At 37.8% G+C, this 26388-nt stretch overlaps 1 protein-coding gene across 6 annotated transcripts in view; it reads left to right on the top strand.

Moving 5' to 3' along the window:
- The window catches only part of l(3)80Fg (dnaJ homolog subfamily C member 16 l(3)80Fg), a 114579-nt gene extending 90771 nt beyond the window's left edge, over window positions 1-23808 (top strand). For 5 of the 6 annotated variants that reach the window (XM_070103035.1, XM_070103033.1, XM_070103034.1 and 2 more), the window contains 4 exons: window positions 8487-8691; window positions 14596-14643; window positions 21100-21210; window positions 22421-23808. In XM_070103035.1, the coding sequence (XP_069959136.1) occupies window positions 8487-8691; window positions 14596-14643; window positions 21100-21210; window positions 22421-22561 (505 nt within the window). In that variant the 3' untranslated portion in view covers window positions 22562-23808. The remainder of the gene's footprint in view (window positions 1-8486; window positions 8692-14595; window positions 14644-21099; window positions 21211-22420) is intronic. The other variant, XM_070103030.1, reaches the window with a different exon arrangement.
- The last annotated feature ends 2580 nt before the right edge of the window (window positions 23809-26388 follow it).

The following is a 26388-nucleotide window of genomic DNA, read 5'->3' as shown; positions in this document are numbered from 1 at the left end:
AATAACAACCACTACCACCATCACTACCACCCTCTACTACCACCCTCTACTACCACCCTCTACTACCATCACTACCACCCTCACTACCACCCTCACTACCACCCTCACTACCACCCTCACTACCACCCTCACTACCACCCTCACTACCACCCTCACTACCACCCTCACTACCACCCTCACTACCACCCTCACTACCACCCTCACTACCACCCTCACTACCACCCTCACTACCACCCTCATACCACCCTCACTACCACCCTCACTACCACCCTCACTACCACCCTCACTACCACCCTCACTACCACCCTCACTACCACCCTCACTACCACCCTCACTACCACCCTCACTACCACCCTCACTACCACCCTCACTACCACCCTCTACTACCACCCTCTACTACCACCCTCTACTACCACCATCATTACCACCATCACTACCACCCTTTACTACCACCATCACTACCACCCTTTACTACCACCATCACTACCACCCTCTACCACCATCACTACCACACACGACCACCACCACTTTCGTATTTTTCTACAAACTTTTTCTTAAATTATGTGTTTCTCACATTCTTTACCATAGGGCTGACACTAGAGGCTTTCTTGGGGCCCATGGTGGCTTATTTAGCAGTTATAAGCACCAGAAACAATGGAATAATACAAAATATATTGCATGCACACGTAGAATCATCCTTGCTGGCTTTGTAAACATTGGCACACTGGCTAGTAGACTGGGTGACTGGCCGGGCCCGCTCACGGCTCCCAGCAGACACGTTCGGAACAAAGCTTCTGAGTTTTTAGGTGTTATCCGAGCCAATTTTTTTACGCCAAAGCGAGGCGTTATCCGATTTTGGCGCTATCAGATCCAGGCGTTAACCTGGGGTCCACTGTATTGGTGAATAAAAGGTTGATCGGTGTATATGTTTATAGAGGAGCAATGGATATATTGGATCATTATTTAGTTGTAGATACAGTTTGAGTAAGAAGTAGATGGGACAAAAGGAAAATGGCAACAGTAAGTAAGAGAGAGGTGAAAGTTTATAAACTAAGGGAGGAGGAAGTTAGGGTGAGATATTAGCAACTTTTGGTAAAAATGTGGGCTAGTGCAAGTATGGGTAGTGGGGGAGGTTGAAGAGGGATGGGATAGGTATAAAAATGCAGTATTAGAATGTGGGGCAGAAGTTTGTGGCTATAGGAGGGTGGGTGCAGGAGGAAAAAGGAGTGATTAGTGGAATGATGAGGTAAAGGGTGCAATAAAAATGAAAACGGTAGCTTATGAGTGGTTTTTACAAAGCAGAAGTGATATGAGAAGGGCAGAGTATATGGAGCATAAAAGAAAAGTGAAGAGAATGCAAAAGGATAGCAAATGAGTGGGATAATCAGTTAAAAAATTTTGCTGGGAATAAGAAAAAATTTTGGAGCAAGATAAACAAATTAAGAAAGCCTAGGGAACGAATGGATTTGTCGGTTTAAAACAGAGTAAGGAAGTTAGTAGATAGGGAGCTGGAAGTATTGGGTAGATGGCAGGAATATTTTGAGGGACTTATAAATGTTTATGAAAAAAGGGAGGCAGTAATTTCATTCACTGGCCAGGGAGGTATAACATCTTTTAGGAGTGAATGAGTGATGTGAGTGTGGGGGAGGTGTATGAGGCATTACGTAGAGTGAAAGGGGGTAAGGCAACTGAAACTGATGGGATCATGACAGAAATGTTAAAAGCAGGGGGAGATATAGTGTTGGAGTGGTTGGTATTTTTCTTTAATAAATGTATGAAAGAGGGGAAGGTGCCTAGGGATTGACAGAGAGCATGTATAATTCCTTTATATAAAGGGAAGACAATTTTCTTATTATTATTATTTTCTTTTTTTTATTTTATTTTATTTTCACACTGGCCGATTCCCACCAAGGCAGGGTGGCCTGAAAAAGAAAAACGGTCACCATCATTCACTTCATCACTGTCTTGCCAGAAGGGTGCTTTACACTACAGTTTTTAAACTGCAACATTAACACCCCTCCTTCAGAGTGCAGGCACTGTACTTCCCATCTCCAGGACTCAAGTCCGGCCTGCCGGTTTCCCTGAACCCCTTCATAAATGTTACTTTGCTCACACTCCAACAGCATGTCAAGTATTAAAAACCATTTGTCTCCATTCACTCCTATCAAACACGCTCACGCATGCCTGCTGGAAGTCCAAGCCCCTCGCACACAAAACCTCCTTTACCCCCTCCCTCCAACCTTTCCTAGGCTGACCCCTACCCCACCTTCCTTCCACTACAGACTGATACACTCTTGAAGTCATTCTGTTTCGCTCCATTCTCTCTACATGTCCGAACCACCTCAACAACCCTTCCTCAGCCCTCTGGACAACAGTTTTGGTAATCCCACACCTCCTCCTAACTTCCAAACTACGAATTCTCTGCATTATATTCACACCACCCATTGCCCTCAGACATGACATCTCTGCTGCCTCCAGCCTTCTCCTCTCTGCAACATTCATCACCCATGCTTCACACCCATATAAGAGCGTTGGTAAAACTATACTCTCATACATTCCCCTCTTTGCCTCCAAGGACAAAGTTCTTTGTCTCCACAGACTCCTAAGTGCACCACTCACCCTTTTCCCCTCATCAATTCTATGATTCACCTCATCTTTCATAGACCCATCCGCTGACACGTCCACTCCCAAATATCTGAATACATTCACCTCCATACTCTCTCCCTCCAATCTGATATCCAATCTTTCATCACCTAATCTTTTTGTTATCCTCATAACCTTACTCTTTCCTGTATTCACTTTTAATTTTCTTCTTTTGCATACCCTACCAAATTCATCCACCAATCTCTGCAACTTCTCTTCAGAATCTCCCAAGAGCACAGTGTCATCAGCAAAGAGCAACTGTGACAACTCCCACTTTGTGTGATTCTTTATCTTTTAACTCCACACCTCTTGCCAAGACCCTCGCATTTACTTCTCTTACAACCCCATCTATAAATATATTAAACAACCACGGTGACATCACACATCCTTGTCTAAGGCCTACTTTTACTGGGAAATAATTTCCCTCTTTCCTACATACTCTAACTTGAGCCTCACTATCCTCGTAAAAACTCTTCACTGCTTTCAGTAACCTACCTCCTACACCATACACCTGCAACATCTGCCACATTGCCCCCCCCCCTATCCACATACGGCTTTTCCAAATCCATAAATGCCACAAAGACCTCTTTAGCCTTATCTAAATACTGTTCACTTATATGTTTCACTGTAAACACCTGGTCCACACACCCCCTACCTTTCCTAAAGCCTCCTTGTTTATCTGCTATCCTATTCTCCGTCTTACTCTTAATTCTTTCAATAATAACTACCATACACTTTACCAGGTATACTCAACGGACTTCTCCCCCTATAATTTTTGCACTCTCTTTTGTCCCCTTTGCCTTTATACAAAGGAACTATGCATGCTCTCTGCCAATCCCTAGGTACCTTACCCTCTTCCATACATTTATTAAATAATTGCACCAACCACTCCAAAACTATATCCCCACCTGCTTTTAACATTTCTATCTTAATCCCATCAATCCCAGCTGCCTTACCCCCTTTCATTCTACCTACTGCCTCATGAACTTTCCCCCACACTCGCAACTGGCTCTTCCTCACTCCTACTAGATGTTATTCCTCCTTGCCCTATACACGAAATCACAGCTTCCCTATCTTCATCAACATTTAACAATTCCTCAAAATATTCCCTCCATTTTCCCAATACCTCTAACTCTCCATTTAATAACTCTCCTCTCCTATTTGTAACTGACAAATCCATTTGTTCTCTAGGCTTCCTTAACTTGTTAATCTCACTCCAAAACTTTTTCTTATTTTCAACAAAATTTGTTGATAACATCTCACCCACTCTCTCATTTGCTCTCTTTTTACATTGCTTCACCACTCTCTTAACCTCTCTCTTTTTCTCCATATACTCTTCCCTCCTTGCATCACTTCTGCTTTGTAAAAACTTTTCATATGCTAACTTTTTCTCCCTTACTACTCTCTTTACATCATCATTCCACCAATCGCTCCTCTTCCCTCCCGCACCCACTTTCCTGTAACCACAAACTTCTGCTGAACACTCTAACACTACATTTTTAAACCTACCCCATACCTCTTCGACCCCATTGCCTATGCTCTCATTAGCCCATCTATCCTCCAATAGCTGTTTATATCTTACCCTAACTGCCTCCTCTTTTAGTTTATAAACCTTCACCTCTCTCTTCCCTGATGCTTCTATTCTCCTTGTATCCCATCTACCTTTTACTCTCAGTGTAGCTACAACTAGAAAGTGATCTGATATATCTGTGGCCCCTCTATAAACATGTACATCCTGAAGTCTACTCAACAGTCTTTTATCTACCTATACATAATCCAACAAACTACTGTCATTTCGCCCTACATCATATCTTGTATACTTATTTATCCTCTTTTTCTTAAAATATGTATTACCTATAACTAAACTCCTTTCTATACAAAGTTCAATCAAAGGGCTCCCATTATTATTTACACCTGGCACCCCAAACTTACCTACCACACCCTCTCTAAAAGTTTCTCCTACTTTAGCATTCAGGTCCCCTACCACAATTACTCTCTCACTTGGTTCAAAGGCTCCTATACATTCACTTAACATCTCCGAAAATCTCTCTCTCTCTCTCTCTCTCTCTCTCTCTCTCCTCTTCTTTTTTCTTTCTTATTATTTAGGAGAAGGTGTGGAGTTAACCCTTAAACTGTCCAAACGTAGATCTACGTTTTTTCAACATTTGAAAGTATGTAAAAAAAGTAGATTTTTTTTTTTTTTTTACATTTGAAAACATGTAAAAAAGACTTTGATCTACATGTTTTTTTTTATGTATTTGAAAATAAGTAAAAAAAAAGGAAAACTGCTTTTGGAGCACTACGCATGTGAACATAGATCTGCTTGGACAGTTTAAGGGTTAATGAAAGTATTAGTCAGAGAGCTGAAGAGGGGTTATTGAGGTGGTTTGGTCATTTAGAGAGAATGGATCAAAGTAAAATGACATGGAGAGCATATAAATCTGTAGGGGAAGGAAGGCGGGGTAGGGGTCGTCCTCGAAAAGGTTGGAGGGAGGGGGTAAAGGAGGTTTTGTGGGTGAGGGGTTTGGACTTCCAGCAAGCGTGCATGAACATGTTAGATAGGAGTGAATGGAGATGAATGGTATTTGGGACCTGACGAGTTGTTGGAGTGTGAGCAGGGTAATACAGTGGACCCCCGCTTAACGATCACCTCCCAATGCGACCAATTATGTAAGTGTATTTATGTAAGTGCATTTGTACGTGTATGTTAGGGGGTCTGAAATGGACTAATCTACTTCACAATATTCCTTATGGGAACAAATTCGGTCAGTACTGGCACCTGAACATACTTCTGGAATGAAAAAATATCGTTAACCGGGGGTCCACTGTATTTAGTGAAGGGATTCAGGGAAACCGGTTATTTTTATATAGCCAAACTAGAGTCCTGGAAATGGGAAGTACAATGCCTGCAATATAAAGGAGGGGTTTGAGATATTGGCAGTTTGGAGGGATATGTTGTGTATCTTTATATATATATATGCCTCTAAACTGTTGTATTCTGAGCACTTCTGCAAAAACAGTGATTATGTGTGAGTGAGGTGAAAGTGTTGAATAATAATGAGAGTATTTTCTTTTTGGGGATTTTCTTTCTTTTTGGGTCACCCTGCTTCAGTGGGAGACTGCCAACTTGTTAAAAAAAAAATAAAGGGAAAGGCGACAAAAGAGATTGTAAAAATTATAGGGGAATATACCAGGTAAAGTGTATGGTAGGGTTATTATTGAAAGAATTAGAAGTAAGATGGAGAGCAGGATTGCAGATGAGCAAGGAGGCTTTAGAATGAGTAAGGAATGTGTAGGTCAGGTGTTTACATTGAAGCAGATGTTGTAAGTGTATGGAATAGGTAGTAAGTTACTAAATGATGTAAAGAGTTCTTATGAGGATAGTGAGGCTCAGGTTAGGGTGTGTAGGTGAGAGGGAGATTACTTCCCGGTAAAAGTAGGTCTTAGACAGAGATGTGTAATGTCACCATGGTTGTTTAATATATTTATAGATAGGGTAGTAAAAGAAGTAAATGCTAGGGTGTTGGGAGAGGAGTGGGATTAAATTTTGAGGAATCAAGTACGAAATGGGAGTTGACAGTAACTTTTTGCTGATGATACTGTGCTTATGGGAGATTCTAAAGAAAAGTTGCAAAGGTTATTAGATGAGTTTGGGAAGCTGTGTAAAGGTAGAAAGTTGAAAGTGAACATAGATAAGAGTAAGGTGATTAGAGTATCAAATGATTTAAAGAAAAATTGGATATCACATTGGAGAGAGGGAGTATGGAAGAAGTGAATGTTTTCTGATATTTGGGAGTTGACTTGTCAGCAGATGGGTTTATGAAGGATGAGGTTAACCATAGAATTGATGAAGGAAAAAAGGTGAGTGGTGTGTTGAGGTATCTGTAGAGACAAAATTGTTATCTATGGAGGCAAAGAAGGGAATGTATGAAAGTATAGTGGTACCAACACTTTTATGGGTGTGAAGCTTGGGTTGTAAATGCTGCAGTGAGGAGGCGGCTAGAGGCAGTGGAGATGTCCTGTGTAAGGGCAATGTGTGGTGTAAATATTATGCAGAGAATTTGGAGTGTGGAAATTAGGAGGAGGTGTTGAGTTACTAAAAGTGTTAGTCAGAGGGGCTGTTGAGATGGTTTGGTCATTTAGAGAGAATGAAACAAAGTAGAATGAATTTTAGAGCGTATAACTCTATTGGGGAAGGAAAGCGGGGTAGGAGTCGTCCCCAAAAAGGTTGGAGGGAGGTGGTAAAGGAGGTTTTGTGGGTGAGGGACTTGGACTTCCAGCACGCGTGTGTGAGTGTGTTAGGAGTAAATGGAGACAAATGATTTTTGGGACTTGACGAGCTGTTGAAGTGTGAGCAGGGTAATATTTAGTGAAAGGATTCAGGGAAACCGGTTATTGTAGATTTAGCCGGACACGAGTCCTGGAAATGGGAAGTACAAAGGAGGGGTTTGGGATATTGGCAGTTTCGAGGGACTTCTAAACTGTCGTATCTGAGCGCCTCTGCGAAGACAGTGATTATGTATGAGTGAGGTGAAAGTTTTGAATGATGATGAAAGCATTTTTTTGGGGGGGGGGGATTTTCTTTCTTTTTGGGTCACCCTGCCTTGTTGGAAAAAAAAAAAAAAAGGATTAGTCTGAACTATAATCAACAACCTCGCAAAACATTCAGTGGGTAATTTGTTTTAACAAGAACTACTGCATTTTTTAAGGCTGAATTATTACTAACTTCTTGATTTGTTAGTTTTATGTTTAAATTGCTTTAATGTCTTCAGAATTGTATATATTTTGTAACAAAGAATGACTTATGGTAAGCATAATATTCATAGGGTAATATATTTATGTACTGCATAGTGTAATATGTGATAATATTTATTCAGGAAAATAATAATGGAGGAATTTGGGAGGGTATGTAAAGGAAAGAAATCAAAAGTGAACCAAGAGCAAGGTAAAAAGTGTAACAAAAAAAAATCTAGGCAGTGAAAGCTTGGATATCAGATTGGAGGGATGTAATATTGAGGAAATAAAGATGTTCAGTTATTTGGGAGTGAATTTGTTGGTAGATGGGTCTATGAAATATGAGGTGAACCATAGAATAGTTGAGGGGGAAAAAAGATGGGTGGTGCATTGAGGTATTTATGGAGACAAAAACATTTATCCAGGAAGCAAAACAAGGACTATATCAGTGCCAACACTTATGTGGGTGTGAAGCATGGGGTTTAAATTTTTCATCGAGGAGAAGGCTGGAGGCATTGGAGAGTTTGTTTGAGGGCAGTGTGTGGTGTGAATATTATGCTGACAATTTGGTGTTTGGAGATGTGAAGGTGTGAGGTTGCCAAAGGTATTATCAGAGGGCTGAGAAGGGATGTTAAGGTAGTTTGGACATTTAGAGAGGATGGAGCTAAACAAGATGACTAGGAGGGTGTAACAATCTGGGTTAGAAGGAAGAGGGGTGGGGTAGGAGTCATTTTAGGAAAGGTTGGAGGATGAAGCTAACAGAAGTTTTGAGTGCTAGGGTCTTGGACATCCTCCAGGTTTTTGTGAGCATGTTAAATAGCAGTGGGTGGAGGCAAGTGGTTTTTATGACTAGATGTGTTGTTGGAGTGTGAGAAGAGAAACTGGATAGCTGGACATGAGTCCTGGAGGTAGGAGGTACAGTGAATGAGAGGAGGGGATGTTGCAGTTTATAGGAGTATCTGAACTGTGATATCAGCATGACATCGCCTATTGGCCATCTCCCACTTCAGTGGGAGATGGCCAGTGTGTCAACAAAAAAAATTTAATATGTTTTTTAGGGGGAATTATGTAGTGAGGTAATATCTAACATTATTCATAACTGCTTTCAGAAACAAGACTTTGATGTTTGCATTTTTAAACGTTGAGAGAGTGTCAGCGATGGAATGGTACAAGCGTATATTAGTCCTTGGGCTTCCTGAACCTCGGGACCTCAACATCAACCCCAAGAATACCCTTGGCACGGTTATAGCGCTAAATGGTCATAGGAAATACTACTGTCTGTTCCATGCCAAACATCCTGAGACTGTATTTGGGGTAAGCCTCTCTTGATAAGTGATTGGGGGAAAGGATGGGTACCAGTTTCTAAAAGGAAAGATTCTGGCTGTCCATACAGCATTACAGGATCACTTTTGAAAAGTCGTAAAGCAAATAAGAAGGCGAGTGTCACGCTTTCCTGTGTCAAGGTTCAATGTAATAATATTGTAAAAACTAGAGATGCATATTGTGAATATGTATATTAGTACAATCTATAACTCAGAACACTCCTGGAATACAATAGAGATTTCTACACAGGAGCATCATAAATTTTAGTGACAGTTTTGGAAAATGAATCATAAAAAAAACAAAAAAATGAAACCAGCATCACCTAATCCTTGTTAGGTATTTCAATATTAACCTCAGTCAAGCAGATCATGTGTAAATGTGTTGACTGCATAGATACAAGTATAATACATGTAAGTGTAGGTGTTGGTCACATCAGTGAATGGTGAATGAATTTGTTTTGTGGCATAGTGGTCACTCAGTACTTGAAGCAAAACTATATACCTTTACACTTGGTTAGTCTCTCTCCCATGGGTTATTATATGACTCGAGTGTCCTAGAAATTTCTTAATATTTCATTAATACGGTCTTCCTGTGACAATCTTTTGTCGATGATGACTCCTAGGTCCCTTTCTATATCTGCTGCTTTCAATATTTATCACATATTTTTAATGTAGCCTGTTCTGGCATCCTGTTTCCATTACATGGCACTTATCTATATTAAATTCTACAATACAATCAGTCCACTTGCTAAATCTGACTTAAGTTAGATCTTGCAAGGGTTTACAGTCATATTTAGTGCTTACTTTACCTAGGCTCTCTGCATCAAGAGGCTGGTTTATGTATTTTTTTTTTTATCCCTTCTGCTCAGTCATTTGTATAAATTCTTTCTTTCAACACACCGGCCGTATCCCACCAAGGTGGGGTGGCCCAAAAGGAAAAACGAAAGTTTCTCCTTTTACATTTAGTAATATATACAGGAGAAGGGGTTACTAGCCCCTTGCTCCCGATTTGTATAAATTATTAACATTTAATTAACAAGCTCTGAACCTTGCAACACTGTAAGGCTTGGTGAAGAAACTATTGCAAACTTTGTAAAGAATTATAATTAAGGATTTACAGCAATTTTTTTTTATGCACCGGCTGTCTCCCACCAAGGCAGGGTGACTTGAAAAAAAATACGAAAGTTTTTCTTTTCACATTTAGTAATTTATACAGGAGAAGGGGTAACTAGCTCCTTGCTCCTGGCATTTTAGTTATTTCTTATGACACACATGGTTTAAATAGGAAGGATTCTTTTCCACTCTCCACGGAGATTGTAGCTAATTATAATTACATAATTATTTACATCAAAGCTTCAGTATTTGGTACAGTTACGTTTCTGGCAACCCTGAGTATATGGAAATGCCTCTTGAGCACTTGAAGGGGTTATTTTTTATTACTGTATGAACTTCTAAAAAAACAAAAACTACATTCTTTAAGGTTTGGTAAAACAGTAACAGAATTAAACCTACACTTCAGTCATAAATCATATACATTTATCACCCAGTCAAATATGGGCGTAAATTAATATAAGGTCTCACGGTAATTATATATATAGCTCTGTTGTGTACTGCAAGAACTTGTAACTTGAAAAATTTATTTGACAAACTAAAGACTGATGATTGGATACCATGAGTGTAGTTCTGCTCTTGTAACTACAAAGAGATAAAAATGGCTACTCTTTGCTAATGACACACTACTTTTGAGATTTTTAAAAGAAATATTACAGTTTGGTGGAGGAGTTTAGGAGGGCATGTAAAAAATGAAAATTGAAATTATACAAAGGAAAAAAGCAAATGGATGAGGATTAAGTAATCTAGGCAATGTGTAGTTAGGCTCAGATTGGAAGGAAAGAGTATGAAGTAAATGAATGAATCGAGGTATTTGGGAGAGGATGTGTTGATAGGTGGGTCTGTGAAAGACTAGGTGAGTCACAGATGAGGGAAAACAAAGCGGCTTAAGTGTTGGTTGTGGAAAGAAAGAAGTTTTTTAATGACTCAGGAAATGGGCAGAAGTCATCATACACTGTGCAGCCTAATAAGTCAATGATAATGGCTTTAACCCTTTCAGGGTCAAGTCCCCTGATCCTGAACTCGCTCTCAGGGTCGAAATATTTAAAAAAAAAAAATTATTATGAAATGATACAAAAAGTACGAAATTTGATGGGGTCCAGAATAAATAAGACATGTTCCTGGTACTAAAATAACATTTTCTCTGTTCATTAGTCACGTCTCCAGGCCCCTCTTATATTACTCTTGCTTTCTATTTTGAATATTTACTCTCGCAAAAATAGAAGATTTACTGTTATGCAGACTACTGCAGTATTGTAAAAATGGTATAAGTAATATCAGCTCACTTGTGAAAGAATATTAGACTTGCCAGTTGACATGTATTGAATGCATGGCGTGATTTGTTTACTATTGAACATAGGCAAAAATCGAACATTTCTGCTACTTTGAGCTAAATTTCAAGGTACGTGTACTTTTCATCATGAAACCAATCAAAATCTTCTCTATTTCTGTAATATATCTTCCATTCTATCAAATGAAACCAAGAAAACGAGAATACAACCATAAATACCCTACGAAAATACACTGCAAAGTTGCTGTTTTATACCAAAAACATGGTTGGATTTTTTTTCTTATTATGCACTGCGTGCTGTAGGATTTTTTTTTTATACTACACACACTGACCATGCAGACCCATTCTGTCATATGTAGGCCTACCAGCTTTCATCTGCTCGATTTGAAGGCGCTAGAATTTTGGTGTACAAGTACGGCACCAACCGTGGCTCTCAAGCCGTACATGTACAGCACCGACCCTGAAAGGGTTAAATGTACTGGAGTTGCCACGTTGGTGTGAAACTCATCCATAAATACTGTACCTGTATTTGTGGTCATAATGGGGTCCATGCTAACCTCCTTAGAACGTATATAGAAGTACGTATGCCTAGTTGGATAACTTAGTTTGCCAGTATGGTGTAGCAGTAATAGCACAGGCTTCATAATTTTGGAAATTCCTTATCATGGGTTGAGTATTGCCTATTCACATTAGTCCCTTGAGTTACAGTGGGCTAGAGTTATGATAATTTTTAGTTACAATTTAGCCTCATAGGGGAACTAGGTTTTGAATTCCTAAGAAAAATTTAAGATATGATGTACGTAGCATGGTACGACTGTTGTGAGTGACATCCTGGGGAACAAGACTGACCTAAGTTGCCCAAATGCTCTGCATAACCAGATTCTTCTATGTACAGTAGTGTGCCAGGGGTGTCACCTAGGTCTGTAATACAGCCTCTCCCCACTTAGCGATGTACTCGTTTACAAATGACTCAGACTTAGTGGGCTCTCTGACCAGTATGCATACCTAAATAATGTATATTAGAGCTGATTTCCTCTATTCTGTTTAATACATTACAGCCTCCTCACTTAACGTTGGAGTTACATTCCTAAGACCACGTCGGTAAACGAATTCGTTGCTAAGTGAGGAGCATACTATAATGGTACTAGGTATGTGTCAGCCATCTTTGATATTATATTAATGTCACCTTTGCACCACATATTACATTTCTGGTATATTTTTAAATGTTTATACAGTAGTGTACTGTATATTGTAATAAACAGAATAGAGGAAATCAGCTCTAATATACATTATTTAGGTGTGCGTACTGGTCAGAGAGCCCATCGTAAGTCCAAGTTGTCGGTAAACGAGTACATCGCTAAGTGAGGAGAGGCTGTATACAGTACACTACTGTATAAACATTCAAAAATATACCAGAAATGTTACAAATGGCACAAAGGTGACATTAAAACAATATCAAAGATGGTTGACACAAACCCACTACTATTATAGTATGCTCCTCCGTAGCGAAGAATTCGTGTACTGACGTGGTCTTAGGAAAGGAACTCCATTGTTAAGTGAGAGGCTGTAGTTGTTTCACGTACCTGTAGAAATTCTGAAGAGAATTTGCAAGGTTGGTGACAATTTAGAAGGATATGTAAAAGTGAACACAAAAAAAGTGACAATAATAAAATTAGAAAGGTTAGGCAGTGAAAAACTGGAATTAGATTGGAGGGAGATAGTATGAAGGAAGAGAATATATTCAGATATTTGGTAGTAGACATATTGACACATGGGTCTTTGAAAGAAAGTGAACCTTACAATAGATGAAGAATTCGAGACTGGGTTTAAAGGTTTTAATTGATCGGAGCTTGAACATCCAGCAGGTATGTGCAAACATGTTAGATTGGAAGGAGTAGAGTCAAGGTTTTACAAATTTGAGGTACTGTTGGAGTGTGAGCACTGTATCATTTATGAAAGGATTCAGGAAAACTGGCTAGCCAAGCTCAAGTCCTGGAGATGGTAAGTACAGTGCTTGGCACTCTGATAGCTTGGAGGGTTGTTTGAATTGTGATATCTGCTCACTCTTGGTAAGCCAGCTGTGGAATGAATGCTGGTGAAATATTGGCCACTAATATATGATCTGAATTCACTGAGATTCCATGATACAGCATAGTAGTACTATTGAGTTTAACACACTGGCTGTATCCCACCGAAGCAGTGTGGCCTAGAAATGAAGAATGTAAGGTTTTCTTCTTTTTACATTCAGTAATTTATACAAATGCTCCCGGCACTTTAGTTGCCTCCATAAGAGGTGACTAAAATACAGAGGAAGGATTCTTCTCCACTTGCCCATGGAGATAGATACTGTTGAGTTATATTTACAAGTTTTAATTCCAGTTACATAATAGTTTTTGAATAATAAAATCAAAATAGTATAATATTTTTCCTGTTATACATATTTGTCAAAGTGGTCTTTTTTGTATCCAGTGTACTGTATTTCTTTTACCATATGGGCCATTATCCTGCCAAGTAAGGTGAGCTAAAGAAAATATGTTCACTGACAAGTTAGCCACTGTATATACAGTAATCACGACACTAACACACAACTTAGGCAGTACACTCATCTTAATTATAGTGTATCTGCATCTAAATATTTGCAATATGAATATGGTGACTTTCATTTTTTGGAGAAGAGGAGTAATCAGAATGAACACCTCTTAAGTATGGTATTTTATACCCTAGGTAAACCTATGTGAAATGTTTTTTGTTGTGCATTATGGGGGTAATTTAGTAAGTGCACAGTTAAACAAAAGTTGTGAGCTTTAAAATTTAACAAAATGAGAGATTGGTAGATTATTCCCACAGGACTGTAACTCTCACTAGTAAAGTTCCTCTTAGCTTGAGAGCTTATATTACACTGGAAGTGTAGTACTTGGTGCTCTGCTCTCACAATTTTGGAGGTAGCAAGACAATGTTTTCCCAGGTAAATGCTAATCTATCTTTTATATCAGGAGTTCTTAACCTTCAGAGTGGCATTTTTGCTCAGGGTCATGAAACCATCAAGTTTTCTTCACTGGTGACCGAAATGTTTATGATAATGTTCATTTGTACACTATATGACTACAGTCTCAGCTTTTATTAATGCTTTCTTAAATTGTGTTATGTTTCTTTACATTCAGTAACTACCGTTGAGTTAGCTATTTTGTTTTATTAAATGCCTGATAATAAATCGGGCGTTTATAAGTGAGGGGTAACTATAACTTTGGAGAAGCTGAAAGGGGTCAGTATATATGAAATAGTTGGGAATCGCTACTCTGATATAAAGTATATTTTAATGCAAATGGTCATATATATCTTGGTTTAAATTGGAAAATGAACATTAAATGTTGAAATTTATCATATGACATTGATCTAAACAGAATCATGGATGGGAGGGCTGCTTCTAAGTACATTAAGTATTAGTACAGAAAAAATCACCAGTGTTTGCATTACTATCAGTGTTGCTCCTTTCAGCTCACTCCAAGTCCAGTAACACCAGAGGCAGAAGGACTCCGCCGGAGGGTCAGTATGTTTTGCCTTCTTTATAGCTCCAGCTCATGAGTGGAAGGAATTTGTAGGGGAAGGGGGAAGAACTTTGCCTGTTCTATGTAAAAGGTGTTTCTGTATTCCAAAACTGAATGGTATTATATGGTAATTTTGCATTTCAAACTATGCAGGTTATCTTAAAGCAATTTAAAGTATACCACCAATGTCTGCTTCTCCATTTTACACTATAATATCAGTATTCATAATTATGACAATTCATACCTTGGCCAGGTGGCACGATAAATCTGCAGCTGGTAAATACCAGGAACGTGTAGTTTCACTGGGCTTTGCCACTACAAAAGCAATAAACACTGTATTTCAAGTGATTCAACCTATTACTAAAGTCATTTATGTCATATGATAGTTATTTCATAGCATCCTTGGTTCTATGCCAAACAGGTGTGTATTAAGTTATGCATAACAAATCCTTTAGGTATATAAGAGAGACTTCTGGAGATCATACACAAGGAAAGGATTGATGAGCTGCATATTCCTAGACTGTTAGTCTTTATTTCTTTCACTGTTCAGACCCCCAAAATTAACATTACTACTTCTAGTGTCCATTTTTTTTAGAAAAAATTAAATAAATTATTATTTCCTCTGAAATGGTAGAGAAACTTTTTCTGAAGGTAATGATACCAAAAGTACAAAATTTGGTGGCAAACTTAAAAATTATGCAGGTGGTGCAAAATTAGTGGTCTGGGTGCAATTTATGCAGTGGCAATTTTGCCCACTTTGAGTCCTATTTTAAGCCAATTCCATTGCTTCCTTTGACTAAATTCATAATAATGAGTGTACTGTATATTCATTTCACTTTTGTATTATTTTTTTAGGCTTAGCTCCATTGTGCACTTAACCCTTTCATTGTCTAGACCCCCTGATTTGAGATTTGCTGTGTCCAAGAATCCCCCCCCCCCCACTCACACAGAAAAAAGATCTTATGAAATGATAGAGAATCTTTTTCTGAAGGTAATGAAACCAAAAGTACTAAATTTAATGGAAAATTTATAAAATCCTTTTGCGAATTTTGCTGTCAGTGATATTTATGCCTCGGCTATTTTTGCCTACTTTTGAGTCCTATTTTAGGCCAATTATATTGCTGTAGCCAACCAAATTCTTAGCTGTTCCACTAGTATGTCTTTCATTTTACTGATTAAGCACAAGAAACTGCCAGTCGACTATTTCAACTACCCAATAAAGTGATCAGAATTTAGTAATCTGGCCAATTTCACACAAATTTCAAAATATTCTAACTTCAAAATAGGGTCCAGAATAAACAATGCAGGCATTCCTGGCACTAAAGCAACATTTCCTGTGTTTATTAGCAATGTTTCCAGGCTTTACACATGAATTCCACTTCGAATTTTTATTAACAGAAAAAATAGAATTACTCTTAATGCAGTATTGTTATAATTGTATAAATAATATCAGAACGTTTGTGAATGCATATTAGATCCACCAGTTGGATGTGTATTAGATAGGTGATGTGATTTGTTTACTTTTGAATATCGGCAAAAATCAAACATTTCCTCTACTTTGAGCTCAATTTCGACCTATTTTTAGTCCTTAAACCAATCAAAATCATCTCTATTTCTGTAATATATCTTTCATTATATCAAATGAGACAAAGAAACCGAGAATACAATTTTTTTTTTCTCAACAAGTCGGCCGTCTCCCACTGAGGCAGGGTGAACCAAAGAGAAAGAAAATCCGCAAAAAGAAAATACTTTCATCATCATTCAACACTTTCACCTCACTCACACGTAATCACTGTTTTTGCAGAGGTGCCCAGAATACAACAGTTTAGAAGTACGTGTATATGCGTATAAAAATACACAAATATCTCTCCAAACTGCCAATATCCCAAACCCCTCCTTTAGAGTGCAGGCATTGTACTTCCCATTCCAGGACTCAAGTCCGGTTATATAAAATAACCGTTTTCCCTGAATCCCTTCACTAAATGTTACCCTGCTCACACTCCAACAGATCGTCAGGTCCCAAATACCATTTGTCTCCATTCACTCCTATCTAACACGCTCACGCACGCTTGCTGGAAGTCTAAACCTCTCGCCCACAACACCTCCTCTACCCCCTCCCTCCAACCTTTTCGAGGACGACCTCTACCCCGCTTTCCTTCCCCTACAGATTTATACGCTCTCCATGTCATTCTACTTTGATCCATTCTCTCTAAATGACCAAACCACCACCTCAAACCCTCTTCAGCCCTCTGACTAATACTTTTATTAACTCCACTTTATAGAAATACACCATAAAGCTGCTATTTTAATCCAGAAAACATGGTCACAGTTTTTCTCATTATGCATTGCATGCTGCAGGATTTTTTTATATGGAGCACATTTACTGCATAGGCCCAGTTTCTCATATCTAGGCCAAGATTTACTGCTCACAGTTTATCTGAGTTCATAGTGTAGTACTATGGCATGGACAGTGACCTAAAACCCGTAGTACTACAGGACAATGAAAGGGGTTAACATATGATAGTGTAAACACATTTTTAGATTTTTATAGGCATTTGAAAGTGAAAAAAGGCTGTTCTACTTTTCTGCAGGAGTCTGGAACCTAATTCACCATGTAAGTGGGGCTTTCCAATACTCAATAATCTATCTTTTTCCCAGCTATTGTTAATAGCTTACCCCAACTGCCTCCTTTAATTTATAAATTTTCATTTCTCTCTTACTAGTGCCATTCTTCTTGTACCCCATCTACCTCTTATTCTCATTGCAGCTACAACTACAGGAGGGCCTTGCTTATACAGCTGGGCTACTGCTATATATGCAAAAATTGCTGTGAAGTGAAATATGTATAGCCTTTTTCATTTTCATATACACTGTACATATAAAACCCTGATAGCATGTTTACACTGTCAAATATTAGGTGAGCAATAGAGCTAGGCCTAAAAAATGCATATACAATACACACATTACTTACCCGAAACTATTTTAGTACTTAGCTTATAGTGAGTGGTGAATATATTTACTATAGGAAGCCTGAATTAATAAAGCATGGGTATAATTGAAAACCGCTACGTTAGCAAAATGCCATAAAGTGAACGGAAGAGGGATTCTTTTCCACTTTATCATGGAGATGAAAGGAAATAATACAAGAGTAGGAGGTATTAAGAAAATAGAAGAAAACTCAGTGGATGTATATACACATACAGGCACGTGCCTATGTAGTATGAACTTCCAGATTTTATGTTGAACGTGACATTCTGGTGTCGAGGACACCCTCCAATTCTGACTGGCTAAATTTTGGAAAAAAAAGATAAGCGGTATTCATTGTAATAATGTTAAGCCTGAGGCATTACAAGTAAAAACACATACCTTGATGGTTTATTCTACGGTTGTTTACCACTGACACAGCTGACCTGCAGGGTTGCCAAATAAAATTTTTCAAATAGCTCTGGACTCTTGCCTAAAACGAGCTAAAAACACACTAAATTTATGTGAAACAGTGCTAAAAAATTCACTAACAATATTAGTTACAAAAATAACACTCGCCAGTATACAGGCAATTATTCTAGATCTGCTAAATCCCAACCAGCCATCTCTTCCTCAGCGTGTTCAACTGTTTCTTGTTGGGACTGGCCTTGTTCTCTTTCTACTCACTGTCTCGATGCATGCAAGTAGATGTATCTACGGTTAGGACTGCGAATTAATTTGTGATTTTTTTTCATGCATTTTAAAAGTTCAGTATTTCATGTTATGTTTTTAAGTTTGTTGATTTTACTATTTAATAAGGGTACATTTGTACTGCAACATGACTGAAATAAACCTACGGTGTGCAAATGGTTTTTTTTTTTGTGTACTACTACTGTATACCAGTATCTATTATTATTTGAACCCCTTTTAACACACCACAATTTTACTATTGCATTTTATATCTGATAATGTTCCCTGAATATCAGGATCATTTGAGGTGAGTAAAAATATTATTACTGGGTGGTTTGATGATAAACAGGCAATTTAGCCTACTGATACTACTTGTAGTTTATCTGACTCCATCACCTGGTTTTCCTTAGTTTACTACTGCTAAGTGCCAATTAACTTTTATGATTATTTGTGATTATTTTTATTCATTATTTTATACAAAATAGTTTTCATGATTCATTATTTGGTCATATACAGGAGCTTAGATTACTGTCTAGTATCAAAACATTTCTCAAGTCTTAGGTTGAGGCCTATGAGCAATGTAACCATTGGCCTCCAAGATGCTGTTTAAATTTTTTGGGGGAAAAAATATCATTTTTGACGCTGTAAAATATGGTATGTAAGTAGAAGTAGCAAGATATATCTAACTTTCATGTTTATGAGACAGAAAGACAACCATAAAATTACTACAGTATACAGTACAGTACTGTACTGTAGTACTACTAGTTATAATATTCATATTCTTAGTGTGTGTTTATCTTCTATACCAGTGGAACAAGTCTACTGCTTCAGAAGACTGTTGGGTAATCATATTTTGTACGTTGTGGACAGTTATCATCATCATACACTCCCCCTCCCTATTAGTCTGTTAATGGTAGTTTTCACTGTATACATTGTATATAAATTTTCTCTCTAACAATCTGCTGAACAAACAGCTATGAGGTGGGATGCCATTGAAACACCTACAGCAGTACAGTCACCAGGAATCTTCTGAAGGAAGTTAACATCGAGGCCGGAAGTCTGGCCTCGGTACTTCTCTACGTGATGATTAAAACAGAGTGCAGTAGCAGTCAGCCTTATCAGGCTGCTGCTGCTGCTTTGAAGTACAGTAGGACCCCCGTATCCATGGAGGATGCGTTCCAAGGACCTGCTGCAGATATTGAAACTGCAGATACTAGGTCTAGTGAACCCTATATATGTCATTTTTCATTTACCTGTATACATACATACATACCTATTATAAAGTTTAATTGATAAATTGCACACAGTAAATGGAGAATTATCACTTTTTCAATGATGCAAAGCACTTTACAGCTTCTCTTAGGCTTTGAAGAACTTCTGCCATCACTAATTTTGCACTTTGAGGCCATTATTAAGCAAAATTAAGGGTTATTTTTGGGCCATGGTAAACTGCAGATAACTGAAACCACAGATACCGAATCTGTGGATACGGGGGTCCTACTGTATTTTAGTTGGCCAGGGAGCTGAAGATACTTTCTTGGTTACACAAACTCCTCTTTGGTTAGACAAATTTCACTCCAAGGATATCAACTTTGTCCCCAGGTACCATTCATTCTTACCACTGCTATAGCATTACCATCATGGTGGTTAGCGACCATCATCATTTGTGTTTTCGCAGGAGCACCTGTGACCTGCCATTTTCCTCAGGCTGATGTATCTGTAAACTGGTGATTGATGTAACTTAGAGCAGCTGGCATTTTCTCTCATGGATAAGTAAATGTCAGATTACAGTCATCTGCATATACATAGTATTCTGGGATGAGTTGAAGAAGGTCATTGAGGTAGACATTCCATAACAATAGTTCAAGCACACTTTCCTGTGGAACACTTGTACCAATAGTGTCTTGTTGACTCTGTCCTGCTGAGATCTATGCTTAGAAATCTACACGCACACACATACGTACGTATGTTTGTGTTTTTCCATGTGAGAATGACACGCATGAGAAACACAGGAAGAATAATTGTCTGTATATTTCAGCCACTTCCACAAATCTGCTGAGGAGGATCTCAGTTGGAGATTTAAATATACTCAAAACTAAGGAAGACATTGCAGAGCCAAAAATTTTATAAAAAGACACTGTGGCTGCATGGAAATCTTTATCGAGATGTTTAGTTAGACAATCAAAGCTCTTGTAAGTGTGAAGAAACCACTGACTGGTGAAATGTTTCCAGAATAGAGAGTCCCAAGCATTGCACAAGTGTCTTATTTATCATCTTCTCAGTTTTCTAAACCATTTATTAAAAGTACATAGCAAGTACTGGGAGAGTAAGTGCCTCCCAGCACACACTGCCCTTCCTCCTAGCCTGCTTTCCTGACTATAGTGACTTTTGCTTACTCTGTGTAGATCTGAAAAAGCTTGGTCTTCAAACCAAATGATTTGTTAATAAAGGTTTCCACATTGCCACGGTGTCTATTATACGGAAAACTATTTTTTTTTTGTTTTTTTGTTTTTTGTGTAAATTATTTCCTCTCATTGAAGTGATCATTATACTTTTATGCACCAACATTTACTTTTAATCTTACTCTACTGAGAAATGTTTAGGTAAAGATAAGGATGAAGTGATTATATCATTCATCATAGTAATTTTTGCTAAACCTACCATATTTGTGTTACCATGAAGTTAATGCTACAAGTATTGTTTGTAACATGTTATTCAACATGGGTATCTTGCGTTTGCAGTTTTACTTTTATAATTGTCATGGACTTGAAAGTTTTATGTCCTGTTTCCAATTGCACAGCCTGTGCGTTCTGGCATCAGTGGAGACTTCATGGGGTTCAGTGATAATGAATCTGAATCTGACTCTGACGTTGAGGTGGGGGACAAGAGAAAGGATTCAGCTGCCTCAGATGTAAGTATAACTTGTTTATGGTTAATACAAGGACACTTAGTGCAAGGAACTTTATCATGTCATGGCTTGTAGGTATAATATGACGCACGAAATCATAATGACACGATTGCAAACAAACCATACCACGGGTGGGGTTTGAACCTGCGGGTTCAAACCCTACCCGTGGTATGGTTTGTAGGTATAATAGTATGTAAGTACATACCATTAATTAAATTGCATTAAGATGAGACAGTTTAAAGTAGCGTGGAAACTTGACATGCAAACATTTCTGGTAAGTGAAACATTGTCGTCATATATAAAGTTTGCCTGTTGCATCAGTGTCTTGTTTTAGTGTTAGTCATGAGTTGATAATACAAAGTCTTGCCCTGTTCCAAGTCGTAACAGCTAACAGTAGTTTAGTAATACTTGTATATTAGTAAAACAATATTCATGGGAAATACAAAATGCTTTCACTATAATGTGCTACAGCGTTTATATCAGTCACAGCAGTATTGAATAATTTTGATGGTGTCAGTGCTTGCCTAAAATTGAATATTGGTATTGGCAAAAAATTTAGTTATTGTCCCATCCCTAATTATAACTACAGCCTCTCCTCACTTAGTGACATACTCGTTTACCGACGGGCTCTCTGACCAGTATTTATACCTAAATAATGTGTATTAGAACTAATTTCCTTTATTCTGTTTATTTCAGTATACAGTACACTACTGTATAAACATTTAAAAATATACCAGAAATGTTATAAACGATGCAAAGGTGACATGAAAACAATATCAAAGATGGTTGACACAAACTCGCTACCATCATAGTATGCTCTCACTTAGCGACGAATTTGTTTAACGACGTGGTCTTAGGAACGGAACTCTGTCATTAAGTGAGGAGAGGCTGTATTATTTTTCTGTGCCTTGTAAGTTCATTCTGGTATTTTTTTTTTGTCTACACATTTCAAGTTTAGCACAGGATGGAAGAACCATTTTATTGCTTTCCAAACACCTTATTTAAGTGTATTAGTCTAACCTGCTCCAGTTCTCATATTCAGGTTGCTTTATTTAAGCATTTTGATCTAACATGTCTTATTTCCATACTCAGGACAACTTGACTAAATGTTTTGATCTGGCCTCTTGCTCATTCTCATAGTTCAGACACCTTATCTTGGTACATATACTGTTCTCATGATGAAAAGACACAACATTTCATTTATTATTGACAGAAACCGCTGCTCAACTACTACAGTAACATACTTTTTGAGGACCAACTACTGGAAGGTCTGAGTAACTGGTTGGACAGACTATTTGAAGGCTCGACTCTCCGCTACCACATCAACTACTGGCCAGACTGGCCGGGCAAATAATGAATAGTGTCGATTGACTCTTTAAATTTTATTATAAAATTCCTCACCCCGTTAATACCTTAATTGAAAAGAAATATATGATCCTCATCATACCTGTTGCTGTTCAGTTTTTAGCTCTTTACCATTTGCATGTATTAGGAAATTTGAACTCAGTCACCAAAGATACAAACATATTAGCTTATTTATTTTAACAGTTCATTTACAATATATATTGGCATGTGTAGATTTAGTCAGTTTTAATTCACCTCATTCTAATGTACAAGTCACAAAGTATGTACTCTATTTTCTTGTACAGGTATATCATGTATACTGCACTGATACTGCATCTCTTTAATAATACTTATAAATTAGGATGTGTATGTATGAATTTATAATGTACTCACTTATTTGTGGTTGCAGGAGTTGAGTCACAGCTCCTGGCCTTGTGTGTGTACTTGCATGCATGTGTATGTGCATTCATACATGCAAACACATACATAAATGCATGTAAATGCTAATGAATCCTGACTTCTTATAAGTAATTCAGAATAATTAATAGTAAAGTAGTGTAGTTACTGATTAAAAATGAGACTTTTATAACAATCAGCTCTTCTAGCATAGACATCTCATAATGTTTATATATTTATATAAGTACAAGTGGGGGAGTTTACACTGTCTGAGATAAACTTTCTTTAATCCTTAAACTGCCAATGGGAGTAAAATGAAATTGTATTGTAATGGCCTGAGTTTACATGTGTTTTAAAAAAAATAAAATTGGGTCAGTACTTGCCAAGAAATAATTGTTTGAAGTTTCTGGAAGTGAGCCTTGTATAGTAACATGGTTGCATCCTGCATACTTCCAGTTGAATACTGTAAAGTGTTTTTTGGGCCATTTTTTTGTTTCTTTTATAAACACACACATGCGATTAGTATGTATATTTTCAGACCATATTTACAGGATCACTTGTTTTACATGATGGTAGGATTGCTGGTGTCTTTTTTCTGTCTCATAAACATGCAAGATTTCAGGTACATCTTGCTACTCCTACTTAAACTTAGGTCACACTACACGTACATGTACAAGCATATATATACATACCCCTCTGGGTTTTCTTCTGTTTTCTTTCTAGTTCTTGTTGTTGTTTATTTCCTCTTATCTCCATGGGGAAGTGGAACAGAATCCTTCCTCTGTAAGCCGTGAGTGTCGTAAGAGGCGACTAAAGTGCCAGGAGCAAGGGCTAGTAACCCCTTCTCCTGTATTACTAAATTTATTTATTTATTTATTTATTTATTTAGAAATTTAGCATACATACAGAGGTACAAAAAAATACAGGTAAGAGCAGCATGCCAAAGCCACTTATATGCATAGCATTACGGGCTGGCTTACAATTAACTTAAGATTAACTAAACAATGATGAAATCAGTGATAAGACATTATTGTAAACAGATAACTATAAAATACAAATGAGTATTACAAAGACAGGTCATATGGTTGCATGCATTGCTGTTCATTCAGTAGAATGGAGTATTCTGTTAGGTAGTGTATTTAAAAAAAATAACAAAGTTAGGTTTAACATTTGTGTGATATAATTGTGAGTAACATTTAGGATATACAATTTATATGGTTCAGTTATTCAGTATTTATTTGGTTTTGAGTAAGTGAACTTTGAGAAGAGACTTGAATTTATAAACAGGTAGTGTTTCTTTTATATTTACAGGTAATGAATTCCAGATTTTAGGGCCTTTTATGTGCATTGAGTTTTTGCATAGCGTGAGATGGACACGAGGAACATCAAAGAGTGATCTGTGCCTTGTATTATGGTCATGTGTTCTGTTGAGGTTGGCAAGGAGATGTTTGAGGGGAGGGTTAATATCAGAGTTAAGTGTTCTATGTATGTAATAAGTGCAATAATAAGTATGGATGTTTTGTATGGTGAGTAGGTTGAGTGTTTTGAATATTGGTGGAGTGTGCTGCCTGTATTGAGAATTTGTTATCATTCTAACTGCAGCCTTTTGTTGGGTAATTAGTGGTCTGAGATGGTTAGTTGTTGTTGAGCCCCATGCACAAATTCCATAGGTAAGATAGGGGTAAATAAGAGAGTGATAGAGGGCCAGGAGGGCTGACTGTGGAACATAGTACCGTATCTTCGATAGTATGCCTACAGTCTTGGAAATTTTCTTAGAAATTTGTTGTATATGTGTATGAAATTTGAGTCTATTATCGAGGTGGATTCCTAAGAATTTTCCCTCTGTTAGCTTTGTGATAGGTGATCCGTTTATTGTTATGTTAAGAGGTACATCTGTAGCTCTGCTACCAAACTTTCGTTTTTCTTTTTGGGCCACCCCACCTCGGTGGGATACAGCTGGTATGTTGAAAGAAAAAGAAAGAATTTACAGGATCCTAGGTAGTAGGTTGGTTATCAGCAACCATCCAGGGAGGTACTACTATCCTGCCAAGTGCGTGTAAAACGAAAGCCTGTAATTGTTTTACATGATGGTAGGATTGCTGGTGTCTCTTTTTCTGTCTCATAAACATGCAAGATTTCAGGTATTTATTGCTGCTTCTGCTTGCATTGAGGTCACACTACACATGCATGTACAAGCATATATAAACACTCCCTTCTGGGTTTTCTTCTATTTTTCTTACTAGTTCTTGTTTATTTACACTTATCTCCATGGGGAAATGGAACAGAATTCCTCTGTAAGCCATGCATGTTTTAAGAGGCAACTAAAATGCCAGGAGCAAGGGGCTAGTAACCCCTTCTCCTGTATATATTATTAAATGTAAAAGGAGAAGTCTGAATGTGCGTGGATGTTGTGCAAATGATAAGAAAGAGATGATTGTGGATGTTATGAATGAGAAGAAACTGGATGTCCTGGCTTTAAGTGAAACAAAGCTGAATGGGGTGGGAGAGTTTCAATGGAGAGGAATAAATGGGATTAGGTCAGGGGTTTCAAATAGTTAGAGCTAAAGAAGGAGTAGCAATAATGTTGAAGGATAAGCTATGGCAGGAAAAGAGGGACTACAAATGCATAAATTCAAGGATTATGTGGAGTAAAATAAAGATTGGATGTGAAAAGTGGGTTATAGTAAGCGTGTATGCACCTGGAGAAGAGAGAAGTGTAGAGGAGAGAGAGAGATTCTGGGAAATGTTGAGTGAATGCGTGGGGAGTTTTGAATCAAGTGTGAGAGTAATGGTGGTTGGGAATTTCAATGCTAAAGTGGGTAAAAATGTTATGGAGGGAGTAGTAGGTAAATTTGGGGTGCCAGGGGTAAATGTAAATGGGGAGCCTTTAATTGAGCTATGTGTAGAAAGAAATTTGGTAATAAGTAATACATATTTTATGAAAAAGAGGATAAATAAATATACAAGGTATGATGTACCACGTAATGAAAGTAGTTTGTTAGATTATGTATTGGTGGATAAAAGGTTGATGGGTAGGCTCCAGAATGTACATGTTTATAGAGGGGCAACTGATATATCAGATCATTATTTAGTTGTAGCTACAGTTAGAATAAGAGGTAGATGGGAAAAGAGGAAGGTGGCAACAACAAGTAAGAGGGAGGTGAAAGTGTATAAACTAAGGGAGGAGGAAGTTCGGGCGAGATATAAGCGACTATTGGCAGAAAGGTGGGCTAGTGCAAAGATGAGTAGTGGGGGGTTTGAAGAGGGTTGGAATAGTTTTAAAAATGCAGTATTAGAATGTGGGGCAGAAGTTTGTGGTTATAGGAGGGTGGGGACAGGAGGAAAGAGGAGTGATTGGTGGAATTATGAAGTAAAGGGTGTGATAAAAGAGAAAAAGGTAGCTTACAAGAGGTTTTTACAAAGCAGAAGTGTTATAAGAAG

Source organism: Cherax quadricarinatus, chromosome 84, assembly GCF_038502225.1.
Source record: "Cherax quadricarinatus isolate ZL_2023a chromosome 84, ASM3850222v1, whole genome shotgun sequence".
NCBI lineage: Eukaryota > Metazoa > Arthropoda > Malacostraca > Decapoda > Parastacidae > Cherax > Cherax quadricarinatus.
Note: the sequence above shows the minus strand (reverse complement) of the source record. Positions and strands in the feature narration are given on the sequence as shown.